The sequence below is a fragment of the Gambusia affinis genome, linkage group LG18 (assembly GCF_019740435.1).
Source record: "Gambusia affinis linkage group LG18, SWU_Gaff_1.0, whole genome shotgun sequence".
Classification (NCBI taxonomy): Eukaryota; Metazoa; Chordata; class Actinopteri; order Cyprinodontiformes; family Poeciliidae; genus Gambusia; species Gambusia affinis.
The window spans coordinates 9,582,130-9,606,382 of record NC_057885.1 but is presented as its reverse complement, the minus strand read 5'-3'; the positions used below and the strand labels follow the sequence as shown (position 1 = coordinate 9,606,382).

Sequence of the window (24,253 nt, the reverse complement as noted above, 5' to 3'; positions counted from 1 at the left end):
TCAGGAATATTACTTTAGGTCCTTTCAAAATGCATAACAGACGACATGCTACATGATAAAGTTTGAAAGCTCAAAAGGATGAAACCAAGAAAACTTTGCTGCAATTTGTTCCGTTACTGAAAGCCTCTCCTGAATGAACAGCTAACATCTCCGTAAAAAATACAGTTTCTTTCCAGAAGTTTCTTTCACCAGTTTTGTCTTAACATTTCACTGATGTTGAACAAAGTTGAAATTAGTTTTCCCCCCAGTAACGACTTCCAGACCAAAGAGTGTTTTTGTCAGCCAATCATGGCGGGTTCAGTGGTCGGGGAATAAAATTGGCTTTTTAGGTTCTGACCAGTGGATCATCGATCCAGGCTGGTCGAGCGTAAAATTGACCGATTATGGTCTTCACCTGTTTTCCCGTTGCATTTCCATCACAACGACTTTAAAGTAGCAATAATTAGCTCTGCTGATGCTAAGCTACCGCATTAAATATTCACAGCTTAATAAAGCAGCAAGGAGATATTTAGTTTAGAATAAAATAAAAATATATTTATATATTATCTGACATTTTCAGTATCAAACAGAACCAGAAAGAGTAACAAAGGAGAAGGGTCTCTCTAAGCATCTGTGTTTTCTTCTTTGCTCCGTTTGTCTGGACAGAAATTGTCGACGGTAATGTGAAGATGACCCTTGGTATGATCTGGACCATCATCCTGCGCTTCGCCATCCAGGACATCTCTGTGGAAGGTGTGTGTGTGTGTGTGTCTATAGAAAGCGTTCAATTCACAAACACACACCTGCTGTTTGAGATACATTCCACATAAACAAGGCAACATGTTGATAAAAAACCGATTTATTTTTGGTTCTTAAACATTTCTGTACTTCTGTTTCTGCTCTGACGTTTTGTTCAGCTTTATTTGTTCATTTCTCTCCCTCCACTATTTCAGAGACCTCCGCTAAAGAAGGTCTGCTGCTCTGGTGCCAGAGGAAGACTGCCCCCTACAGGAATGTCAATGTGCAGAACTTCCACATCAGGTTAGTCCGCACCGCCCCCCTGTGGCACAAACGGGCTACTGCACTCTTAACATCTCATCTCTTCCTCCTTCTTGTGTTTTGTCGTCTTTTTGGGGGGTTTTGGGACATTTTTGCACCGTTTTTTTTACGTACAGCTCTGCTCTGTCTCTCTATGACCTGATCTTACTCTCTGGGTTGTTTTTCTTCTCTTCCTTTGTCACTCAGCTGGAAAGATGGCCTGGCGCTGTGTGCCCTCATCCACAGACACAGACCTGACCTCATTGACTACTCCAAACTGAGAAAGGTTCTCCTTCTTTTCCTGCCTCCATCTTTTCTTTCTTAGTCATTTCTTCCCTCGGTTCTTCTGTTCCCTGCTTCCTTCCATTCCTCTTTCCTGTCTCCTTTTGTTTCCTTCCTTCTACTTCTGCTTCTTGTGTAAATAGAATAGAAAATCTGACGTATATGGTCTGTATTTGTGGCTGCATATGTGCTAAAAATGCAGCCACAAAGCGCAGATGAAAAACAGAGGCGTAGGCAAACTGGATTTGTTGAAATTCCAGTGATCAAATTATATTGCAGCACTGCTTCAATATAATCACATATTTTGAGTTCTACCAAATTTCATTTGTTCTCTTTATTTTATTTTTTTTTACCATTTTGTATCTTTCCACATAAATCTGGATTAGAGCTTGCACCATGTTTCAATGAGAAGTGTTTATAGCTTGGATGGCTAAACAGATACACTGACCAGATCTCGTGTAAGTTCTAGTTATCAACATTGTTTAATTAACATTTAATAACATTTCATAATGACCTTCCTTCAGGACGACCCCATCGGTAACCTGAACACGGCCTTTGAAGTGGCCGAGAAGTTCCTGGACATCCCCAAGATGCTCGACGCTGAAGGTGAGGCCGTGACGGAGAAACTGACGGAACTGAGAGGGAACATAATTACTATGGCACTCTGGTAACGTCGATATGGGTTAAAACATAATCCTGAGCAATCGGCCTCAAATAACCAGAAAACGTTTAGCAGCGTTTATTAAATCAGAGGATTCCTTCTGAGAATCAGGGAAGCGTGTAAACAAACTGCTGTACTTCACTCTATCCACTCAGCTCTCATTTTAGGTCAATTGGATTAGGCCGTTTTTCTGGGGGGAAAAAAAACCATTTAAAATGAATTGAGTTGTACCTAATGCAATGTTTTTCAAACAATATTGTGTTCTCTGTAAAGCTGTGTTATTTTTAATCTCTCTTTTTTTTTTTATCTCCGTCAGATATCGTGAACACACCCAAACCTGACGAGAAGGCCATCATGACCTACGTGTCCTGCTTCTATCACGCCTTCGCCGGAGCCGAGCAGGTCAGATTTATGGTTTCACTTTTCACCATGTTGCCAATAATAATACAACCAAAAGTGCGCATACTCTCTTCTAAACTGAATAAAAACCATTTAGGCACTAATCTGCGGAACCTCCACCGGTGACACTGAAAGCGAAATCAGGTGTTTTGGCGTTGCTATTGAAGTGTATACGTGTGTCGATGCGTTTCACCTGCAGGCTGAGACGGCTGCTAACCGCATCTGCAAGGTGCTGGCGGTCAACCAGGAGAACGAGAAACTGATGGAGGAGTACGAGAAGCTGGCCAGCGAGGTGAGAAACTCCTGCAACCAACTCAGAGGAAGATTTTTTTTTTTTTTTACTAAAGTACTCATGTTTTAAATGCTCATAACTGATCGATGCAATAGTGACAGGTTTTTAAAAGTATTCCATTGATCAGAATTTTGAGTTCAATTTTCTGTTGATAGTAACATTATGTGTGTAAGCAAAAAAAAAAAAAAAAAAATCAATCACTTTAACCCAGTTTTTAACATTTGTAAGTGACAAATTTACACTTAGAATGGTTTTTATAGAGGCTTATATTCAGGATTCAGCTGTAGCATCAACAAGCCGTTGGTCTCTGTATTTATAGACGACACAAATCTTTACTTTTGTGGTGATTTCTAAAATGCTGCCAATATTTCTACATCAACATGATTTCTTTGAAAAAACACTGAGCATAAAACAGAGCAACTTTGTTGCAGCCTTCCTGTTATCTGCTGAAGGTTTTACTCTCAAAATTTAAATCATTTGATTCAAGTTAACATAGTAAACATCTTACTGCTTCTAGAAGTGGAGTCTTTCCGTCAGTTGCAACATCCATACTGAAGAGTGTTACAACGACTCAGTAGCTCTTTGGTGATATTTGTAAAAAGATTGAGAGTCACTTTATCCTCAAAACTCCCCCAGTCATGTCATGTTATTTCATTTTGCTTAACTGGACAAAGTGGATTAGCTTTTATCAAGACAGATTGAATAAATGTAAAAATAGGTCAGCAGATAATAACAGTGTACCTCTGTATTTTTAAATGAACTGGAAAGAGATTTTTTCATTTCTAAAGTCCAATTCCAGAGGTCAGCTTTAACAAAGCTATTACAGTGGAAACTAAAAGCACAAGTTCACACGCCAAGAGAAACCCAGGCAGAAAAGTATTTACTCCTAGCAGCAATTTAATTCAATTTCCAAACCGCGCACAAGTACGCACGGCAGAGATGAGGACAAACGTAACAGACATGATCCACGTTGTGTCCAGCTGCTGGAGTGGATCCGCCGCACCATCCCCTGGCTGGAGAACCGCGTGGCAGAGCAGACCATGCGCGCCATGCAGCAGAAACTGGAGGATTTCCGCGACTACCGCCGGGTGCACAAGCCGCCGCGCGTGCAGGAGAAATGTCAGCTGGAGATCAACTTCAACACTCTGCAGACCAAGCTGAGGCTCAGCAACAGGCCCGCCTTCATGCCCTCCGAGGGCAAGATGGTGTCGGTGAGGACGACGCAACACCTTTCGCTGTTTTTAAGTCCTTTTAGTTTAAATGTATACTTACTAATGCTGTAATAGTCCTTGTACGTCCACAAAACAGAACACAGTTCACAAGCTGGGATGTTGCCAACACGTAGTGAAAACGTGTCCCTCTCCTCCAGGACATCGCCAACGCCTGGAAAGGTCTGGAGCAGGTGGAAAAGGGCTACGAGGAGTGGCTGCTGACCGAGATCCGCCGTCTGGAGAGACTGGACCACCTGGCCGAGAAGTTCAAGCAGAAGTGTGGCATGCATGAAGCCTGGACTGCAGGTAGGAACGACAGGAAAACAATGGCGGGACAACCGAAACCCACGCCGACTCCCCTACCTGCCAGTGTCGAAGACTTTGCTAACTGTTTCGTTTCAGGTAAGGAGGAGTTTCTGTCTCAGAAGGACTACGAGTCGGCTTCTCTGATGGAGATCAGAGCCTTGATGAGGAAGCACGAGGCCTTTGAGAGCGACCTGGCCGCTCACCAGGACAGAGTGGAGCAGATCGCCGCCATCGCCCAGGAGCTCAAGTAAGACGCCACAACGTCCCAACTGGATTCTGCTGCTAACGTTAGCAGAATCGTCCCGTAGGAGGGACAGAGGTGTTAATAGTCGTGGGACGTTGGGAAGCATGGAGAGAGCAATCAAAGTGTGCATAAGACGAGTGGAAAGTGTAGTTATGCTTTCCAGAGAAACCTCTGAGTGTGTTGCTGCTTCCACAACTAAATTTTTCCTTGTATTCCTGAAACAATCTCTGAACGTATAGACAGTGTTTGAGATGTCTAACAACATGCCGGATGACAATAGGGGTAAAAAGTCACAGTTGGGGTGCTGATGTGGAAGTTCACCTATGGAGGCCTTAGTCCTCATGGTGGTAGTCGCAGGTTTGATTCCCGCCCTGGCAACATTTGCCACATGACTTTCCATCTTTCCTATCAGGCTACTTTCAAATAAAGTAGTCAACAAACCAGAGCCAACAAAACCTTTTGAAAAAGTCACAGTTTGGTTTTCAAAGCTTCAGAACCATGTATAAGGTCAAGAAAAGCTAAATAAGATCAGACCCACTTATTTTCAGGAAGTGGTAAAACTGATGCTAGATTCATATTTTAAAACATGAATCACACTATAATATCTGTAGTCAGCTAAACTTACTGATGCGATCTTATTTTAGTGAGCTGGACTACCATGATGCTGCTACGGTGAACGCCCGCTGCCAGGGCATCTGTGACCAGTGGGACAACCTGGGGACCCTGACCCAGAAGAGGAGGGACTCTCTGGAGGTAAATAAAAAAATAAAAAAACCTTAACCTATAGAGATCAACTCAGGCTGCACGTTATCTTCATATTTAGATGTTTTTGAAAACTGTTGCATTTGTGTGAGTGCAGCGTGTGGAGAAGCTGTGGGAGACCATCGACCAGCTGTACCTGGAGTTCGCAAAGAGGGCAGCTCCCTTCAACAACTGGATGGACGGAGCCATGGAGGACCTGCAGGACATGTTCATCGTCCACAGCATTGAGGAGATCCAGGTGCTCACTTGTTCTCCGTTTCCTTTTTCCATTTGAGACTTTGCTGTGCAAACGTTTTCACGTCCAACTGGGCTTTTCCAAATGGCGTCAAGTTAGAAATACAAACATTGGGCGTGCTGTGGTGGCGTAGGGGATAGCGCAACCGGCCGTCACTGGTTTGATTCCCAGACCAGGCGACATTTGCCGCATGTCTTCCCCCTTTCCTGTCAGCCTACTTTCGTGTAAGGGACACTAAAGCCCACAAAAGACCCCCTGGAGGGAAAAAAACCCCCCCAGAAATACAAACATTAATACATTTGAAATAGATTTTAAGTGATTGACTAACACAAAGCAGTGGGCATCTATTCAAGTGAAAGCCAAATTGGTTTTATTTTTTTACTTGCATTTGTATTCAGCTTTATTTCCCCCCAAACAAAATCACTATGGTGCCACCTTAAACAAGATGTTTAAGGTGGGAAAAAATTATGAGACTGGGGTGTTCATTCACCTGTTGGTATCTTAAAATGTCTTAAATTCATGTATTTATGTCTTAAAATTTAAGACATTTTAAGAACAAACCAAGCTTGTTGCAACTGAGCTTAGTTATTGCGTATATAAAATAAAATACATTTTTACCAAATATGTTAATCACAGCTCTCATATTTTGTTGTGACTATTTAATATAATTTATTTTACATAGTTTATTTCCATTGCAGGACTTTTCTGTCAAGCAAACGTTTGTATTTGTTATTGTGCGTTAACGTCAACCTGCCAATGGGACTAGCAGTGGAAATTTATCCCCCTGGCTACAATCTGATGTATTTACATGTAAATGTTCAATAATAATACATATTGTCCCAATTTAAAAAACAAACTTGAACAAGATGCAGCAAAACATCTTCATCAACTTCTGTGACTCGAAGCGGTTGAGGCCAGCGCTAACTAGCTGCTAATGTAGCCTTTCTAGCTAACTAGCTTTTTTGCATCCGTCACCAGTTGACTGGATGATGATGTAGGTTTTTCTAGGTTGTGCATTTCACTTAAAAGCAGATAAAGAATGACAATCTAACTTCTCTAAATGAGAAATATTGATTTTTAAAGAATGTTTGTGCAAATATTAGCCTTTTTCTTCCCCTCGTCTTCCTGCTCTCCAGAGTCTGATCACCGCTCACGACCAGTTCAAAGCCACTCTGCCCGAGGCCGACAAGGAGCGCATGGCCACCATCAGCATCCATAACGAGATCCTGAAGATCGCCCAGACCTACGGCATCAAGCTGTCCGGAATCAACCCGTACACCAACCTGAACCAGCCGGACATCAACACCAAGTGGGAAACTGTGAGTCAAAGCATACGTTTCCCCAGAAACCAGTAGAGAATGGACGATTAACGTGGAGGATAACCGCTTTAAGTCGCACTGTGCAAACAGGAAACGTGAACCGATGCTGCATCTCCGTGGGCTGCATTTGGTCATCCAGCTAAAAATAAGTGGTACATATCAAGCGAGGGGTCAGAAATAGTAGCTGTAAGTTTAGATTGGACTGAGGCAGAACGCTACAGGTTGTAAAACTGTCAGGGGAAATGAGAAGAACCACACTGGACAATCTGTCAGATCTGGTGGAGGGAAACGCGCTAAAGGCCATCTGCGACAAGAAACGAAACAAGATGCCTGTTTTCTTTATATGAATAAGAGTTTATTTCATCAATCACATTCCGATTTTCATCATCACTCAATTGATTCCACATTTAGAAATGTGATTATTGGTGAAAATTCAAGCTACTGTCTACTTTTAAATGACGTTACGTTCTAAAACTGGATTTTATTATGCAGGTGAAGCACCTTGTACCCCTCAGAGACCAAATGCTGCAGGAGGAGGTGGCAAGACAGCAGGCCAACGAGAGGCTGAGGCGCCAGTTTGCTGCCCAGGCCAACATCATTGGACCCTGGATTCAAACCAAGATGGAGGTGCGGCAAAAATAAACTGTGTACAGTGCAGTCAGTCCAATCTAGAAAAACATGGCTTGATGGAGAAAACCAGTTTGGATTGATTTTATGTTCAAATTTCAATCGTCCATCTGTAGATCAAAGGTGAAATTTAAGGTTTTAGGGATTTTCTCCACTATCACATGTGCAATAGACCAGTGAGACGCCTCATTATCATGATGCAAACACAATAGGTAACAGCATTCTTAGCATTCTTCACTTCCTTGACTCATCCAAACATTTGTTTTGGTCACTGGACGTTGCTGTCGCTGTTCTCCACTCGTACAGGAGATCAGCCACGTGTCTGTGGACATCGCCGGCTCCCTGGAGGAACAGATGAACAGCCTGAAGCAGTACGAACAGAACATCATCAACTACAAGTCCAACATCGACAAGCTGGAGGGAGACCACCAGCTTAGCCAGGAGTCGCTCATCTTCGACAACAAGCACACCAACTACACCATGGAGGTCCGACGACAACAACCTCAGCTTCATTCACCGCCCTCTCCGTTAGGACTTTACGTCTGCCCTGCTAACCTTCTCTTCTTCTCTCTCCATCATAGCACGTCCGTGTGGGCTGGGAGCAGCTGCTCACCACCATCGCCAGAACCATCAACGAGGTGGAGAACCAGATCCTGACCCGCGACGCCAAGGGCATCAGCCAGGAGCAGCTCAACGAGTTCAGGGCCTCCTTCAACCACTTCGACAGGGTGAGGCGGCCCCCTCTGGGAGCATCCTCCTCTCTGTGTGGGGCTGGATCTCAACTTTGAGAGCTGTTGAGTTGGCTCAACAGTTCTGATCTTTGTCTGCAGAAGAGAAACGGCATGATGGACCCAGACGACTTCCGTGCTTGCCTCATCTCCATGGGTTACGATCTGGTCAGTGCAACCAGTTCATGGCCTTCTGCACTTGTTCACTCAGATACTAAAGCTCGTCGTTGAAGTCCTCCATGTTTTCACCAACAGGGTGAGGTTGAATTTGCCCGCATCATGACCCTGGTGGACCCGAACAACACTGGTGTGGTGACCTTCCAGGCCTTCATCGACTTCATGACCCGCGAGACGGCAGAGACCGACACCGCGGAACAGGTCATGGCTTCCTTCAAGATCCTGGCTTCAGACAAGGTAAACGACACGGAGCTGGCAACGCCCTCCTGCAGGACAGCTCACTGAGAAACGGGAGAGTCACGCTCTTTGCTAGAGATGGGGAAATGCTGCCATCTGGTGGTTTTACAAAGTCCTACATAAATTTTTGTTTAGCAGGATTAAAAATGGCTTAATATCTGGGAAAGTGAAAACATTTGTATGTGTTTTGGCCTTTCATTCATACAAAAATGTAATTTGAATTTAATTTAATCTAATTTCCCTTTGGGATTTAAAAACTGTTTTTGAATTTGAAAACTGGAATGTAGGACTTTCCAGTTTGTGACAAATAATGCTCCAACATACTTGCTTTGACATGATTCCCAGTCGACATTGTCTTATATTGTAACAACTTTATATACAAAAACACAATTTAGAAATTATTTCAGCTTGTTACAGGAAGTTGTGGTTGTTTTGAAGCATTCTGATTGGTACATATACTGCCCCCTAGAGGTTTGGCATGCTTAAAACTCTGAAACTGATCATGTGAGCATACATTAAATTTCAAATGACGAGTCGAAGACATTCGATCTTATAAAGACCTGACTAAGTGTGATCAAGGTCTTAGTGGTTTTTGATGGGTCTTCGTTTACCCATGGGAACAAATATCCTCGTTCTTGTCCATTTTAGACGAATTAAGAGCCTAAAATCACAATTTAAAATGTGCTCTCTGACTGAGGCGGCAGTTTCTTCTTGCTTTTCTAAGTCGCACGTTGCCTCTCTCTCCGCCCTGCAGAACTACATTACAGTGGACGAGCTGCGCAGGGAGCTACCGCCCGAGCAGGCAGAGTACTGCATCAGCCGCATGACCAGATACATCGGAGCCGACGCTGCCCCCGGCGCCCTGGACTACATCTCCTTCTCCAGCGCCCTCTACGGAGAGAGCGACTTATAAACCCAGCCGCTCCCGCCTCGTGTTCTCCTCCTCCCCCCCCAGCTTCTATTTCTCCTGTTTGGAGAAAGCGATTATAAACCCTTCCACTGTCCCTCTAAATGCTTCGTTTGTCCTCCTCATTTTGTCCCCCGCTCTCAAATCTGACCGTTTCCCCAAAGATCCCCCTCCATCCCAGGAACACTCCTTAGAGAAGAGGAGAGCAGGAGACTTTGCTCAAATCTTAAACTGTGTTAGATTTGAGTTTTATGCATAGAGAGAGCCAGGTATAGCAGCGAACGTATGAGAGCACCATACGTAGATTATACCGGCTTAACAGAGGAGTAAACGAGAGGGTTACCTTTTGAGCAAAGCCTCCCGCTCTCCTCCTCCCCATCTGATTATTCTTTTTGTAGAAGGGTAATTAAAGAAGAAAATGTGATAAAAAAGCCGGTTGGTCCGTTGGCTTGGTTGGTTGTGCATTTGTGCAGACGCATGCTTCGTTTTAAAAGTTTAGAAAAAACGCCGCCCTTTTGAGTCGTCGACTCGTCCTTAATCCCACCGAAACCCAAACAAGCGCCTGCAGGAGTCGGTGTCAGCAGTCAGGGACTAAAACGTGTCGATGTGAAGTAACGACTGTGAAACCTGAACGTTGGCAGAGATTGACTTTAACCTGGAGATCTTAAGTAACTCAGGAACTTATGAAGGATGAATGAGAGCACCTAAAGCAGAGGAAAAGAGCACAAAGACGGCCAAGGCTTGATGGCAGTTTAGGAGAGGAAAAACAGAAAGACGACACAGGAAACTAAAGGAGCAGAACGACTGACACGGCTGCGCTCTTCCTGTTAAAGGAAAGGCGGAGCGATGTCAGCAGGGAGAGAGTCAGGAAAGTTGCGAACAGTAAGGATGGATGCTGCATGTGGGACCACAGCAGGCCCGTCGCTGAGGAGGAAACTGAGGGATTTGGTCCCATTTCCACAACAAAACATCGGCCGTAACAATACTAATAATCGGTGCAAGTCGACTCCTCTGTGCATGTTCAAGGTGTTTTCGTCTCATCTCCTCCCCTCATTCTCAGTTATTTCTGTCCATCATTACAGATGCTTAAAAAAACAAAAAAAAAACCAACAACACACATTCAAACAGCTACATTTAAAAACAAAGCTGGAATAAAAAAGTCTAATTACATTATTAAACAGCAGTTTGTGTGTTTTTCTTCCACGATTTCAGACTCTCCAACTCATCTAAATATTATAACAGTAGTCTATGGCTTAGTTAAAACTACATCTAAATGACCAGCACTTACCACAGTCTCTCATTTGTCCATACAAAATAATAACAATAAAATAAGCCTAAACGATACGAAATCGGCTCCAGCTGTGATAGTTTTGTTTTGTTTTGTTTTTTTTTTTAATTCACATGTCCATTTCGCTGCTGGAGTCCCAGCAGAGATGGGAGGGAAACATCAGGCCTCTTTCCAGAGCGAAGCGACGCCAGAGCTCCTCGTCTCCCTCGTGCGTCAGATACCTGCAGCCCATCCTCAGCTCGAACTCCCTCAGGTCGCACCACAGCTGGAAGTTCTGCATATTGACACAGCGAGAGAAAAACCACATGATGTCTCCAGACATGAGATTCAACTTGTATTTTATTGCGTTTACGCTCATATCCATATTGAATTAGCAGCCAGAATTACAACAAAAGGAATTAGAGCAGGGCTTTTCAAAGCGTGAGGTACAGACTCCCACCGGGGGGCGCCAGAGTTCTTCAATGGAGAGAACATGTTTTTTAAAAGTTTAATGTTTTCTGAACATGTCGTTGAAAAATGTGAATTTTTTCACAATCAACTTATCTGGTTAATTAAAAATAAATGTACGACATGAGGGGTTAAAAAAAAGGTCCAGAAAATGTAACTATGGACATTCAGACAAGTTCATCAAACCTCCACCAGAGAAAAAATAAATTTATTTTTAGTTCCTGAACATACAGAGTCTAGGCCAAGCAAAATAAAATAAAGGAGGTATGATCATAACTATTTCTAGATGGGATGTTTATGGGCTGGATCTGAAGATGCTCCACTGGTTGGTAGGGAGTTGGTGAAAAACAAAACACTGCACTTATAATATTTAAAAGAAGAAACAGAAGTGTACAACAACCATTTCTAAGCATGAATGGAACATCAAGTATAGAAGAAGAAATGAAAATTGATGTTTACTGACACATTCAGCCTTGAGTGGACCAGAACCGTGTTGCAAATCCACAGAAATGTCGTTTCTAATTTGATTCAGAGTATGAACGCACCTCCCACTGTTGCTATTTGTCAAAACAAAACTCTACATCATCATCCCTCTGCTTCAGCGTTACACATCACTCTGTGTTGATCTGCCACATTCAGTACCTGCAGCCAGGAATGCCCCAGAGCTTTTCCCACGGTGTACCTGCGTCTCACAGCCACCTGCAGCAGGTTGTTGATGAGGCTCACAGCTGCAGAGGAAGCAAAAGGTGGAGTCAGTGTGGTTTTTGACTCTGACAACGCCACCCTCGTCTGACTAAACGCAACACAGGTTCAGCAAAAACGTCAGCAAACGTGTTATTAAGTTTCCAACAACCCAGACCTTCCAGGGAGATGGTGGCCCAGGGCTGGCGGGGGTACATGAAGGCGGCGTTGGTGATCTGCTGGCGGATGTCCTCGTCCTCGTTGAAGGGGAACGTCCCGCTCAGGCTCACGTACGTGATGACGCCCACGGACCACATGTCCAGGGAGCGGTTGTATCCGCTGCTGCTGATCACCTCGGGGGCCAGGTAGGCCGGAGTGCCCACCACCGAGCGGCGGAACGACTTCTCGCCGATGATGCGCGCGAAGCCGAAGTCGCACAGCTTCACCTGAGGGAAGGGGTCGGCGGAGACCAGCAGCACGTTCTCCGGCTTCAGGTCGCAGTGGGCGACGTGCTTCAGGTGGAGGTACCGCAGCGCCTCCAGGATCTGTTGCAGCAGGGGCAACACCGATCACGGCGGAGCGACCGGATCACCGTTTACTCAAACACACGCAAGAACAACAGATGCAGCAAAGACGTAGAGAGAAGGTGTGATGTCACGGCTGTACCTGGATAACCAGGAACCGAGTGATGCGTTCGGGGAGCCGGCCCTTCTCGCTGGACAGAATCATCTCCAGCATGTCTCCGTGGAGCTTCTCCATGACCACGAAAACGTGTCTGGACGTTTCAAACATCCCTTCCAGCACCACAACGCCATGGTGGGACAGATTCTGAGCAACAACACAACCATGACTCAATCTGAAAAGGCGTTCCAGCTGCGAAGCGCCGGCCGGAGACGTGTAAACACCTGCAGGATGGCCACTTCGTTCCTCAGCTGTCTCTCCTGTTGGGTCGGGAAGCGGGTCTTGTCGATGACTTTGATGGCGACCGAACGGCCCAGCTTCCTGTGAGTACCTGGTGGAGGAGGCGTCATTTAGCGAATGGTTTACTGCTGAGAAAAAAAAAAACCCATCAGGATCCCACCTTTGTACACGACTCCAAACTGTCCTGAACCCAGAACTTCATCTGTAAAGATCTGATACACCGCGCTGATGTCCTGAAACACACAAACACAGACGGCGCTGAGCTCTGGAGTAAAGCAGGAGACGCTCTTCATATGGCTGGTTGAACAGAGTTCTGCAGGTTTCACCTATTAAAGATCATTAAGAATAAAATGTCAAACCCATACGGCCAACTCGCATTTCCTTTAATGAATTTAAGACATTTTTAAAGCCTTTTAGTGAAATGAGTTCAAGACCTTTTCAGGATGCGTGGAACATCACTGTCCAACATTACAATCAAATTACTTACCACCCCGACTCCGTGCTGGTCTTTATCTGTAAACACACAAGCATGCAAATGTGTCAATACCTTTACGGTCTTCCAAGACGCAGAGCTGGAACACGGTGGTTGACTCACCCTGGTGCTCCTCGCCTGGTCCTGTGCTGCTCTGCACGGGCATCAGGGCCTGACAGATGGCGCTCTCCCACGCCGCGCCGTCTTCCCCGGCTTGCACGCAGAACACCAGCGAGGCCGTCACCAGCTCAAAGGAGTGCCGGTCGGTGCCCGGCAACGAGGGCATGGCGAGGTGGGCGGGGCCTCGCACCTGCAGCACCTCTGACAGGGGGATCTCCTGCAACAGGGGAGGACCTGAAGTTACCACCAAGGCGCCGAAGGAGATTTTGAAAAACGTCGTGGTGCTGGAAATTCTACCTTGTAGTACTTGGTGCTGCTCTCGTTCTGGTACAAAGTAATGGTTTTCCAGTCCAGGATCCAGTAATGACGTTTCCTCTGAGGGGAGGAAGAAAAAAAAAAAAAAAAGGGATTAATTTTTCCAAGAATATTCTAAGAATTTACTCAAAGACGACACAAAAACCAAAGTGAAGTGCATAAAAACAGATCTGTCTCCGTCTCTCTGTGCTACAATGACACTGAAGTTACAGGACAAGAACACGATCGATTTTATTTGCAAAACAGAGAGACCCAAAGCATCATTTTATCTGCTTGTGTGAGTGTAGGCGGGCTGCAAAGACTAAAATCATTAGTTGGAGGAAACTTTACAATCTTATTCCAGAGCAACATAGTAGATTATTTTTGGGATGGGACCTAATTTCCGCGTCTACGCCTCATTTTTCAGTCCAACAGGGAGGCTGTCAGCTGAGCAGCCGTTTCTCACCAGCGTGTCTGTGTTGGTGTGGTGCAGCAGCCAGCCCTCCCTCAGGACCCCTGCTGCTCTCCTCTTAGTGTGATGCGCCGACTGGACGAGCCTCATCAGGGGGATGTTGCTGCTGAAACAGGGGCTGGAGGAGGAAAGAAAAAATAAATAAAAACTGAAACAATCAAGCGCCTCACTTTATGCATTCGTTTTCAGAAAAAGTTTCAGTTAATTCACTATTAACTTAGGGGAAGTATTGCTGCTGTGGATCGGTTCTGAATAGAAAACACGGGGAAAGGAAAAGAAGGAAGGACAGAAAAGAAGGAAAGCAAGCAAGAGACAAAGGAAGGAAGTAAAGACGGGAGACTTGAATGAAGGAAGGAGGAAAGAAAGATAATGCGAACATTTCTCCAAACTCTGGCTATGGAAGAAAATACTTCCACCCAGAATAACAAACCAATAAAGACGAGTGTGGTTATGTGGGTGATGCGATATCTGACATCATCAGGACACAGCAGCGATGACATCATCCTCTCTCTAACCTCATTGGCTCTCTCAGTGGCTCCACCTCCACCATCTCCGGCAGCGAGTCGCCGTCGGACGACATCTCGTCCTCCGAGGTGTCTAGTGTTGTGCTGGCGAGCTCCGACTCGGCGTCCTCTGGATCCTGTGGGAAGCTGTGAACGGCCGCCGAGGAGTCTGGGAAGGCGACGCCATCTTTGTTACTTTACAGTTGATATCAAACTAGAGAAATTTATGATCTTCAGCTCATTTCACATCAGTTAAATTTCCAAAAATATTAGCGATTCAGCGATTCGCAGACATTTTTAGTAGAGGTGTGCAATACTGGACATTTTAGCATCGCTCCGGTATCAAGTATCGGCAATACCGATACCGATACGTATTATTCACGTTTAATAAATCCTCAAACTTCTGACTTTTCGGCATTTTTGTGGTTGATTTTCTTTGAGTAGGACAGAATTTAAATAAAGTTTATAGGTGTCAACAAAATACAACTAATAATAATATATTTACACATAAACAAATCGGTGTCTGTTGTTTTCTAAATAAAAATGTGCAACAATAATAATTTTAGAGCAGATAAAAGCACAATCCTTTTCATTTTTCAGTTGAGAAACTACAGTATAAAAAAATGAGAGGAAATTTGAAACCGAAGTATTGATCTTATCGTGCTAGTATTGATCCGATACCGATACTGTTAAGAGATGGGATAATATTGATACTTGGTATCGATATTATCAATATTTTTGCGCGATATTACCTCTAGTTTACAGTTTAATACATAAATGGGTCATTTTATCCTGTGAAAGTAAGCTAGGGACTAATTTAAAGGAGCTACAAAACATTATGAATCGTTGTCAGACATAAATGAGGAAGAAATGTATTTTTTTTTTAAGTGAGGAGTGTGTCTCACCGTCCCCGTTGATGGCCCTCCTCTCTCCTGGACAGTCTCTGGGGACTAAAGGCTCGCAGCGCCGGTGGCAATTGAACCTGCAGTCTGACGAGACAAAGGCAGAGGAGCTGCAGCCTCAAACATCAGAGGAACGACGCAGAAAACTTCAGCCGCTCTCAGTTTTCCTGATTACAATTCATGACTTTGACGACCTTAGACTCAGACAAGTTCATGCATTCGAGTGAATTACTTGCAAGCCATCTGCCGGCTCAAACGTGACAGGACGAGCGTTTGTGCATCCGCCTCACTGGAGCTCACTGGGAATCCAAACACGACTCATCAGAGTCAGTCTGGACTGGAGCAGAGCCACAAAAAACAGCCACAGAGGAGAATGATGTACCGACCAACAGGGGCGGATATAAGAGGGAGGGCAAGGGGAGACAACTGCCCTCACCTACAGTAAAATCATCCTCATAAAAGCTAACCTTTGTTTTGTCCACAAGCCTCTTCAAGTTAAATATTAATTCACCAACAAAAAACAAAATTGTTCTCAGGTAAAAGTAGCAAAACAAATCTTACTTCAACGTATTTTTACTCAAGTAAACGTAAAAAGTGTGCGTCCAAGAATTACTCAAACGTTAGAAAGTAAATGTTAGAAAGAGCAACGAGTAACTGTTCAATCATAACACCTGATTTCATATTTAGAAATTACGTCACTGAGCAAAAGTAGAAGGTCAAGTACGAATTCTGGTATTTAAAGGCAAACATTTGAAAAATGCCACCTAAAATTTATGCCTAAAACTTCTTTGTTTTCTTCCCAACGACTAGTGGTACAACAAAAAGGTTCTGTGTAAAAGTTTTTGGATCCACCGCTACTGAACAAGAAAGTGAAAACTTGAGGAAAAGCCTAAAGAAGTCCATCTCAACAGGGCTGATCAGACATTCACCTTTCCTCATCACTTATTCAAACAAACAAACAACAAAACCAGCACCGAGTTAAAAACATTGTACTGCGTTCATACGTCTTGTTTTTATTTCTCCCTAATTCTTTGTCAAAACTATTGTCGCTACAAGAAATATGCGTACCTCGCAATGCCTGCGTAAGTATGTTCAAATATGTCTGTTACTTCATGTTGGAGATAAAACTGGAACAAGTCAATATTTTTTTTTAATTGGTTGAACTGTTTCTTAGCTGTCCAGAGAGCCGTCCTCCTCCTGACCCTGTACCTGTACCTGAGCACTGCAGCCCCTGCCTGAAGAGCCCTTTGAGCAGCCGGTGGCAGTACTGGCACACTGTGGGTTTGGTGTAGCTGTGGATGTGGAAGGTGTGGGGGACCTGAGGCCGGCTCTTGTCCCCGAGCCAGACGGGCGGCTCGTTCCACGATGGCGGCCTGGACAACGGCTTGGACAGGCTGATCTACAGGGGGGGGGGGGAGTTTAAAACGGTTTAAATGAGCCGAGACGCATATAGGAGCGGGGAAGAAAGAAAAACAACAAAGAAGAGAAGAGGCAGGTACTGATGTTACCTCCTCCAGGCTGCCTCCGGCCTGACTGGACAGAGAGTGCGTGCGCGGCCTCCGAGGCGGGAACAGGGAGAAGCTGGTGCTGACCTGCCGCCGGATTCGACTGCAGTCGTTGGGCAGCAGGAAGGCGCAGCGTTTGTGGAAGTCCAAGCCGCAACCTGAAGAGACGGAGACGGAAAGCCATTCTTTACGACGCTTTTTCGCGTTTTGTCACAACGTCCTGGGCCATGCCAGCACAAAGCAGCTTGTAACAGCAACGTGGAGGGAAGAATTACACTGTTTTCAGTTTTTCTTTTCCTATTCGGCTCAATTTACTCTACAAGCTGTTCTTCAGACAAATAGAAGCTTCTAAAAGACTCAAAAGATTTGATCCTGAAGCGGAAGATAGTCCCTCCACGAACCTGCGATCGCAGCTATTAATGCAAATTCATCACTCGTAAATCGTAAACAGTTGATATTAACTCGAAGGACCAATGTGAAATGGTGTTTTTTTGCAATTCAGGATTTTATTTGTATTAAAGGTGTCATTTCAAGAAGGTCCAAAAAAGGTAATTTTGGCCCTCTAAATATTGTTAAATATTAGTTGTTTTTAAAAAAAAAAAAAAAATCATGGTTATGTGACTCAATTTCAACTTTTTTGTAAGATCATGTTATGCCAAAAAAAAAAAAAAAGTATGTCTGCAACTCTGACCGCCACATTTTAGACCACAACAATCGCAAAAAACCCCCAATAAAAAGCAAAAAAAAAAAAACAACGCTGCGACATCCGTTAAGGACGGCATTCTGCATATTTTACTTTCAAGCTTGTGGTTTTAACACGACGACGGTTTTACCTTCACATTTTAGTCCCTGCCGCACGAGGCCCCACAGCATCTCCCCACAGTGGTGACAGAAGGTCGGGGTCCGGTACGACTGGACCACCAGGGAGTGTGGACGCATCCTCATCTCGGCCACGGAGGCTGATCCTGGAAGAAAAACAATAATAATGATAAGAAAATAATAATCATAAGACACAGGAAAGAAATCAGACATCCATTTTCAAATGAAAAATTCTTGTGTTACCCGTAGAGCAAAAGACAGAAAGAAAAATAATTTTTGTTTTTTGTCATTGGCTTCTAACAAGCAAAACTCTTTAATCCAGAGGAGCTTTTACAGGGAGTGTGTCTCCGTTATCGTCATGGATTAGTTATTTTGTGCTGACTTATACACACCAGAGAACCAGAGGCTTAGCGGCGCTTCATTGTGGGATTTCGTGGCTTTGCGAAGGTCGTGAGCGTAAACACATGAAAGACAGAAACACGGAGGAGTCCGCGGCTCTCAGACAAGCAGTTGAACGCTACGAGGGAACAACCGGCGGGGAATCGGATTTATCACGAACTCAAACGTGTTCCGGTGCGTCGGTTTCACCGTCCGATCCGCAGCCGTTTATAAATGAGACTCTGATGAATCATTTCAAAATGTTTCCCACTTCCGGTGCGACAGAAACAAATCTGTTCCAGAGAGGACAGAAGTGCAACAACTCGATTGAAAAAGCGTGATTAAAAATGGCTCCTGCAGATCGACTTTCGTACTTCAGTTATTTTGAGTTCAAGCCGTCAAAGGAGGATCTTCCTGATGTTTCCTTAACTGGATTTGTGGTTTGCAGTGGCGTGCAAAGACAATTTGGGGGCCAGAAGCCTTTGTAATAGCCTGTAAATAGAGCTGCCTTTGAAGTGTGAGATGCATGTTCTAAATCAACAGCTGCATGTAGTCTGATGCAGATGATCAATTATGTTGAATTCTCCACAGGTTGGTTCTTATAACAATCTGACTGGTAAGAACAGAACAGAATATTTCGATTCTGTCAGGCAGAGAGACAAAAATATGAGGCACTGGTAAGACAAGCCGCTAAAAAGATTTCAGAAGGGCACTTTTTTTTTGTTCAGGGGAAAAGGTTTTAATTGGATGTAATCAAAATAACAATCTATTCACTTCTAAAATTAAACACTTACTTTAAATTGTTGCCAGCAAGTCGACTAAAACCATGCTAATCATGGCAGAATTAAAACTTGTAAATACGTTTTCAAAGAGCTGCGACATGGACTAAAGTTTATATTGGCAGAAAGTTGGCTAAAGTCTGTATACGAAAAGATTTCTACTCCCCAACAGATTTCTTTTGCTTTAGTAACTCTTAAGAATAATATTTCAAAAGTGTAAGCTGATAAAACACTAAATGCATTTTTAACATAACGATTCGCCCACTTCTGACTGCCGCCTGAACTGAAAAATGGAGAAAACGCTCAAACAGAACCCGTCTAGCAACATGAAGCGGGATAAATGTTCTTCGAAACGAGCAAAGAAATTCAGTAAACAAACGAGACATTTTGGAAAACGTCACCAGTAAAAGGCTGATGGTAACTCTGAAGAACTCTCTGGTTCAGAGCGCAGCCTTTGAATATTAATAAATATCCAGGCCCGTCTAAAGGTTTCCAAAAACCTGGAGGCAGAACACTGAGGACGATGGAGCCAAAATTGAACCTTACACCTGATTCTTGTTTGCTGAAAGTATGAGGCTGAGAATCGGCAGGCGAGCGCTGAAACCCAGAGTGAAACACGGAAGTGTCAGCATCGTGATCTGGGGTCACTGTCTTCAAACAGAACTGGGATTCTTGACTAGTTAGGTGAAGTTATGACCCAAACGCCAGTCAAGTTTGACCTGAAAGCCTCAGGCCTCTGCTAGAACGCCGCAGATGAAAAAAAGATTTCTATTTTTGGGTTTTTTTGTAGCTGAAATTTGAGTTTCAGTTCCTCCAAACAAGGCTGTTGAATTTCCGTCGCCTTTGTCACGTCATGCTTTTATGACGCGAGTCATTCTGAGATCCTCAGAAAAAAACGGCGCCGTCAGAAACGCAACGACCGCCTCGTCCTCTGACCGATCGGATCTGAGCGACCCGACCTCTGAACTGAGCGACCCGACCTCTGACCTGCGACGACGATCTCGATCAGGTCTCCGTCCTGCAGCTCGTCCTGGTCCGTCAGCCGCTGCAGCAGCTGCTCCGAGGCGGGTTGGTGTCTGAACAACAGGATCTTCTCACCAGAGCCCACCACGCTGCAGTCTGGAGCCTGGACACACACACACACACAGACACACAGACACACACACACACACACACACACACACACACACAGACACACACACAGACAGACACACACACACACACACACACTGCAGTTTCACACCGATTCAGCCACTAAACTGTAAACTAAATGTAGAAACACTGATTTTCTTGCAAAATGTGCAAAATTCTCTCTCTGATCGGTTACATAAAAAAAATAAACACGGAGAGCAACAACTGAGAAATTATGTATGGAGAACCGTTAGAGAACCGATCAAAGATCAATCATTTGCTTTTATATCAGTTCAGACTGAAAAATGTACCTGAGTGAGCTGACAAATGTGGATGCTAAATTAATTCAGATTTTTTTTTTAAACTGGAAATTAAATTCACAATAGAACCAAAAGTGCTTGGTAATACTTGAAGACCAAAAAAATGAAGTGTCCACTTTCACCAAGATGATATTAAACAGTTGCAAAACATTTTAAACAAAAAGACAAACTAAAGATTCAGATCTACTAGAAAGAAAAAAAAAATGTCACCCCGTACATAGAGTTCTTCACAAAGATAAAAAATAAAAAGATAGTTGTTTTTTTTTAAATAGTTATTTTCTCTATTAAACCAAGGAAGCAAATCCAAAGCAACCTGGGATATGTAAAGAAGAAAAAAATAAAAAAACTTCAATAGAACCTGTCTGATAACAGAAAGTAGGCCAAAAAAAAACAAAACGCTTAGAAAGCAGCACATCATGTCCAGATCAGAAGAAATTCAAGAAAAACTGCAACACAAATTATTATCAGTCTCAGGAGAAAACATGGAAAACCCCTGAATAACGATTCTGAAACCACTGGAGGTGATACGGGGTGACCTTGAACCGGCCGTTTACGTCTAAAGCCCTTCCAACGGGGCTGATATAACACAGCACTGCAAAGAAGAGTGGGCAAAAATTCATCCACAGCGGCAAAAACAAACTTTAATCACAAACAGCCAACGGAGGTTTTGACTCTTCGGGTCTTTAGTTTTCACAGCAGAGTAAGTCTAAAAGCACTATTGATGTACAAACAGCAGACTAATCTTTCAAGTTACTATTTGACTAACTAAGCTTTCTAAAATGCTACTTTTCACTCTGCAAAACCAGGGAGGTGAAAACAAATAAAACATGTTTAGTTATTCAGCTTTTCAGCAAATTATGACATTTACTCCTCCTTTCCTGCACACGCTGCTGACCCGATGCCCGGAAACGTGAGTTTATTTCTGTGTGTGACAAGGTGCACACAACCAGCCATAAATGTATGTGTGTGTGCGTGCATGTGTGTGTGTGTGTGTGTGGGCGTGTGTGTGCTAGAGGGGAAAGGCTGTGGTTGGAAAGTTTTCTGCACTCTCACAGACCACACAGATTCTGAAGCAGCACGAAGCCCAGAAACAGACCAGCACCTGCAGCAGCTCACAACCTGAGCCGCAGCGCCGTGAACAGAAACGCTTCGGAGGGGAACGCCGGACGACGTTTGGACTTAGAGTCAAGAGACGGAGGGAGACGCAAACCAGAGCGACGCAAAAGCAGCAGCTCAGGCGTAGGAAGCTGCTGCTGCCGCCTCTTTAAAGGGGCGGGGTCTGTGGACGCAGCGTCAAAAAGCGACGGCTCGTTTTGCAGTAACCTACACATTTTTCCTTCACGCACGCAAGAAGGAGCTGACCTTTTAGAGTCCACTTCCTGTCTGCCCTCACTCTCACAACAACTGAACAACAACAACCAGGTTGAGCTCAGTCCACTTCATTCATAAAATGTTTCAATCTCGGCTAAAATCCCTGAAACGTCCAGCAAACTTAAGTCTCAAATAACCCACTAGTTTAAAGACATTTTCCAGCGGTAGTCCCCGCCTCGCTCCACCGACAGAAGTTTGCCTCTGGTCACCTTTCTCTCTATGACCTCGGCCGCCAGCCGGCCGGCGTGGCGGTAGCTCAGGTTGCCGGGTGGGACCCGAACCATCTCCCTGAACAGCCCCAGCTGGAACTGGACAAGAGCCGGCGGGGTGGGACTGAAGGGCGGCTCCGCAGACATGGACGCACGATCTGTGGGGGGGGGGGGGAACAAAATAAAAAAACGCAGAAGAATGAGCAAATTTTATACAAGTTATTAGGAAAATGATAAAAGTCCAATTATGTCCAATTTAACAAGAGAAACTCGCATAGATTAAACTGTTTCTATCATTTTTACAATCATGCCAGTAACTGCGACCCGAAATTCAGTTTCTCAGAAATTTTGATTACATCAGAGCAAGAAAAAACCCAAACAAAAATTAAATAAAACAAATGAGTAAAACATGAACTGTTGTGTTCTGCAACCCACACAAACGTGTTGAAAACTGCTGGCTTGACAGTCACACCTCCACAAAGAGTGTAAACCACCAGAGGGTTAACATGCTGAAGAAGCTCGCCGATCACACAGATGGCAGTGCCGTATCCAGACACGACAACGGAAAGTTCAGTGGAGGGATAACATGTGGTTGGGGAAGGAAAGGGTGAAAAAGGCAGCAGGGATGGCTGCAGTCTTCAGAGGACTGTGAAGGAAAGACTTCTGTAGAGTGTGCCACAAAAACCACCAGAAACACATCCAGTAAGTCGCCACCTGGCCATCTCGTTTAATGACCTGAGAACTAAAACACAGAGGAATGTCGAAGCATTTCAGAACAACCAGGTCCAACAACAACCAAATATTACGTGGCAATCCTGCGCAGTGCGTTTACACATCAAAAACCAGCATTTCTGTTTCAAATTTTCTCTTGCTTTGGCCTTCTGTACTAATGCCGTTTTCCATCCACTCAACTTTCCATTAAAATATCTGTGTGCAGCAGTCGGCTTGTTTAGCAGGAGGAACAACCACACAGTCAGCAGGCCTCTCCACCACTGTGACATGAAAAACATTTCGTTGATTTAAATGCCATTTTTAACACTCTTATTTGATATTCTTATATTCAGACTGTAGTTTCTGTCCTAAACAGCTGTTAATAATAATAATAATAATAATAATAATAATAATAATAATAATAATAATAATAATAATAATAATAATAATAACAGCTCTTATTATTGTTATGAACACTGACGGAACTACACCTGTAACTACATCTGTAACATATCTTTAATGTTTCTAATTTGTTGTTTTTAAATTTAAGAAGTTCAGTTTTCAGTGATGTTTCAGTCTATTGAGAATTGCTCCGTTGGTGTAGTCAGGAGTTCACGGCTCCTCTTTTAGAGATCATGACTTCAGAATATCTGCATTTAGAGTCGCAGATACGATCGCAAACAGAAGGTGACATTTTAAGCATCTCTCTTCTGCTTTGCGTTGAAGGCAGCCTGACAGGTTGTGACATGACAGAGGTGTCAGACTTCTTAATCTCTGTTTGTTTCTCTAAATTAAATTGAATTGAAAATAATAAAAGATAAATAAGAACCTCGGGGTAGTGGTCCTTACTTTCTGCTTCATTCATGCTCCAGGGTTTGTCGTCTCGACGACGCGGCCGATCAGTCAGTCCGTCATCGCGCCGCCGACTCCTCTGCGAGAAGCGCTTAGTGGGTCTGGTTCTGGTTTCCTCTCTGCGGGGCTCGCCTGTCGGTGAGACAGGAAGTAACGCGGAGACACTCACCCCCCCTGCTGCGAAGGCTGCTTCAGCGCCGCGTCGGGTCGACGCCCTCAGCCCGAGCTGCAGGAATTACCACTCAAAACAGACGCTTTGAAAACGCTTTCACGCACACAGACCGAGTTTCTGGACAGGAAGGAAAGGAAGACGGGGATGTTTTTTTTTAAATGTTTTGTTTTTCTTTTAAAGTGGAACTTTTCGTCTTTATTGAGCCTTTCGATAAAACACGTTTTACAGGAGCATCTCGAACGCCTCGTTTCACACCACAAAAGCATCTTTGCTCTTTCAATAAACAGCAGATTGATATTTAAAAACCGTTGCAGCTTCCTTTTTTATTTTTTCTCTCCTGATAGCAAAATATTCTACTCATTTCTGTGAAAGTTTTCTGATCTGGGCCTCTGCAGAATAAAATGTGATTAAATACAGTGAGGAGCAGCCTGGAGAAAACCCGTAGCTAACGATGACTTGTACACGGCTACAAGGTGCCGACGTAACACACTGTGAACACACA

The 24,253-nt window shown here is 44.1% G+C and overlaps 2 protein-coding genes across 8 annotated transcripts in view; one reads left to right on the top strand and one right to left on the bottom strand.

Moving 5' to 3' along the window:
* The window catches only part of actn3b (actinin alpha 3b), a 31,545-nt gene extending 20,963 nt beyond the window's left edge, over positions 1-10,582 (top strand). The window contains exons 4-21 of the mRNA XM_044097314.1: positions 646-732; positions 933-1,020; positions 1,225-1,303; positions 1,824-1,905; positions 2,277-2,362; positions 2,559-2,651; positions 3,632-3,862; positions 4,021-4,168; positions 4,265-4,415; positions 5,057-5,165; positions 5,272-5,412; positions 6,546-6,728; positions 7,221-7,355; positions 7,662-7,841; positions 7,937-8,083; positions 8,186-8,251; positions 8,339-8,497; positions 9,252-10,582. Coding sequence (XP_043953249.1) covers positions 646-732; positions 933-1,020; positions 1,225-1,303; positions 1,824-1,905; positions 2,277-2,362; positions 2,559-2,651; positions 3,632-3,862; positions 4,021-4,168; positions 4,265-4,415; positions 5,057-5,165; positions 5,272-5,412; positions 6,546-6,728; positions 7,221-7,355; positions 7,662-7,841; positions 7,937-8,083; positions 8,186-8,251; positions 8,339-8,497; positions 9,252-9,410 — 2,324 coding nt within the window. The 3' untranslated portion in view covers positions 9,411-10,582. The remainder of the gene's footprint in view (positions 1-645; positions 733-932; positions 1,021-1,224; positions 1,304-1,823; positions 1,906-2,276; positions 2,363-2,558; positions 2,652-3,631; positions 3,863-4,020; positions 4,169-4,264; positions 4,416-5,056; positions 5,166-5,271; positions 5,413-6,545; positions 6,729-7,220; positions 7,356-7,661; positions 7,842-7,936; positions 8,084-8,185; positions 8,252-8,338; positions 8,498-9,251) is intronic.
* LOC122820135 (serine/threonine-protein kinase D3-like) lies at positions 10,439-23,923 on the bottom strand. Of its 7 annotated transcripts, none has more exons than XM_044097317.1 (18): positions 23,557-23,923; positions 22,017-22,174; positions 19,973-20,111; positions 17,843-17,974; positions 17,013-17,167; positions 16,714-16,903; positions 15,508-15,591; positions 14,615-14,771; positions 14,094-14,217; positions 13,631-13,708; positions 13,337-13,550; positions 13,229-13,254; positions 12,902-12,974; positions 12,726-12,832; positions 12,487-12,648; positions 11,999-12,365; positions 11,782-11,867; positions 10,439-10,966 (listed from the first exon to the last, which is right to left on the bottom strand). In XM_044097317.1, exons 2-18 carry the CDS (start codon positions 22,161-22,163, stop codon positions 10,802-10,804), a joined length of 2,406 nt encoding a protein of 801 aa, XP_043953252.1. In that variant the 5' UTR covers positions 22,164-22,174; positions 23,557-23,923; the 3' UTR covers positions 10,439-10,801. The 7 variants fall into 7 exon arrangements, with proteins under 7 accessions (XP_043953252.1, XP_043953250.1, XP_043953251.1 ...); XM_044097315.1 differs by having other exon boundaries at positions 23,577-23,923; XM_044097316.1 differs by having other exon boundaries at positions 16,720-16,903; positions 23,577-23,923.
* Between the last annotated feature and the right edge of the window lie 330 nt (positions 23,924-24,253).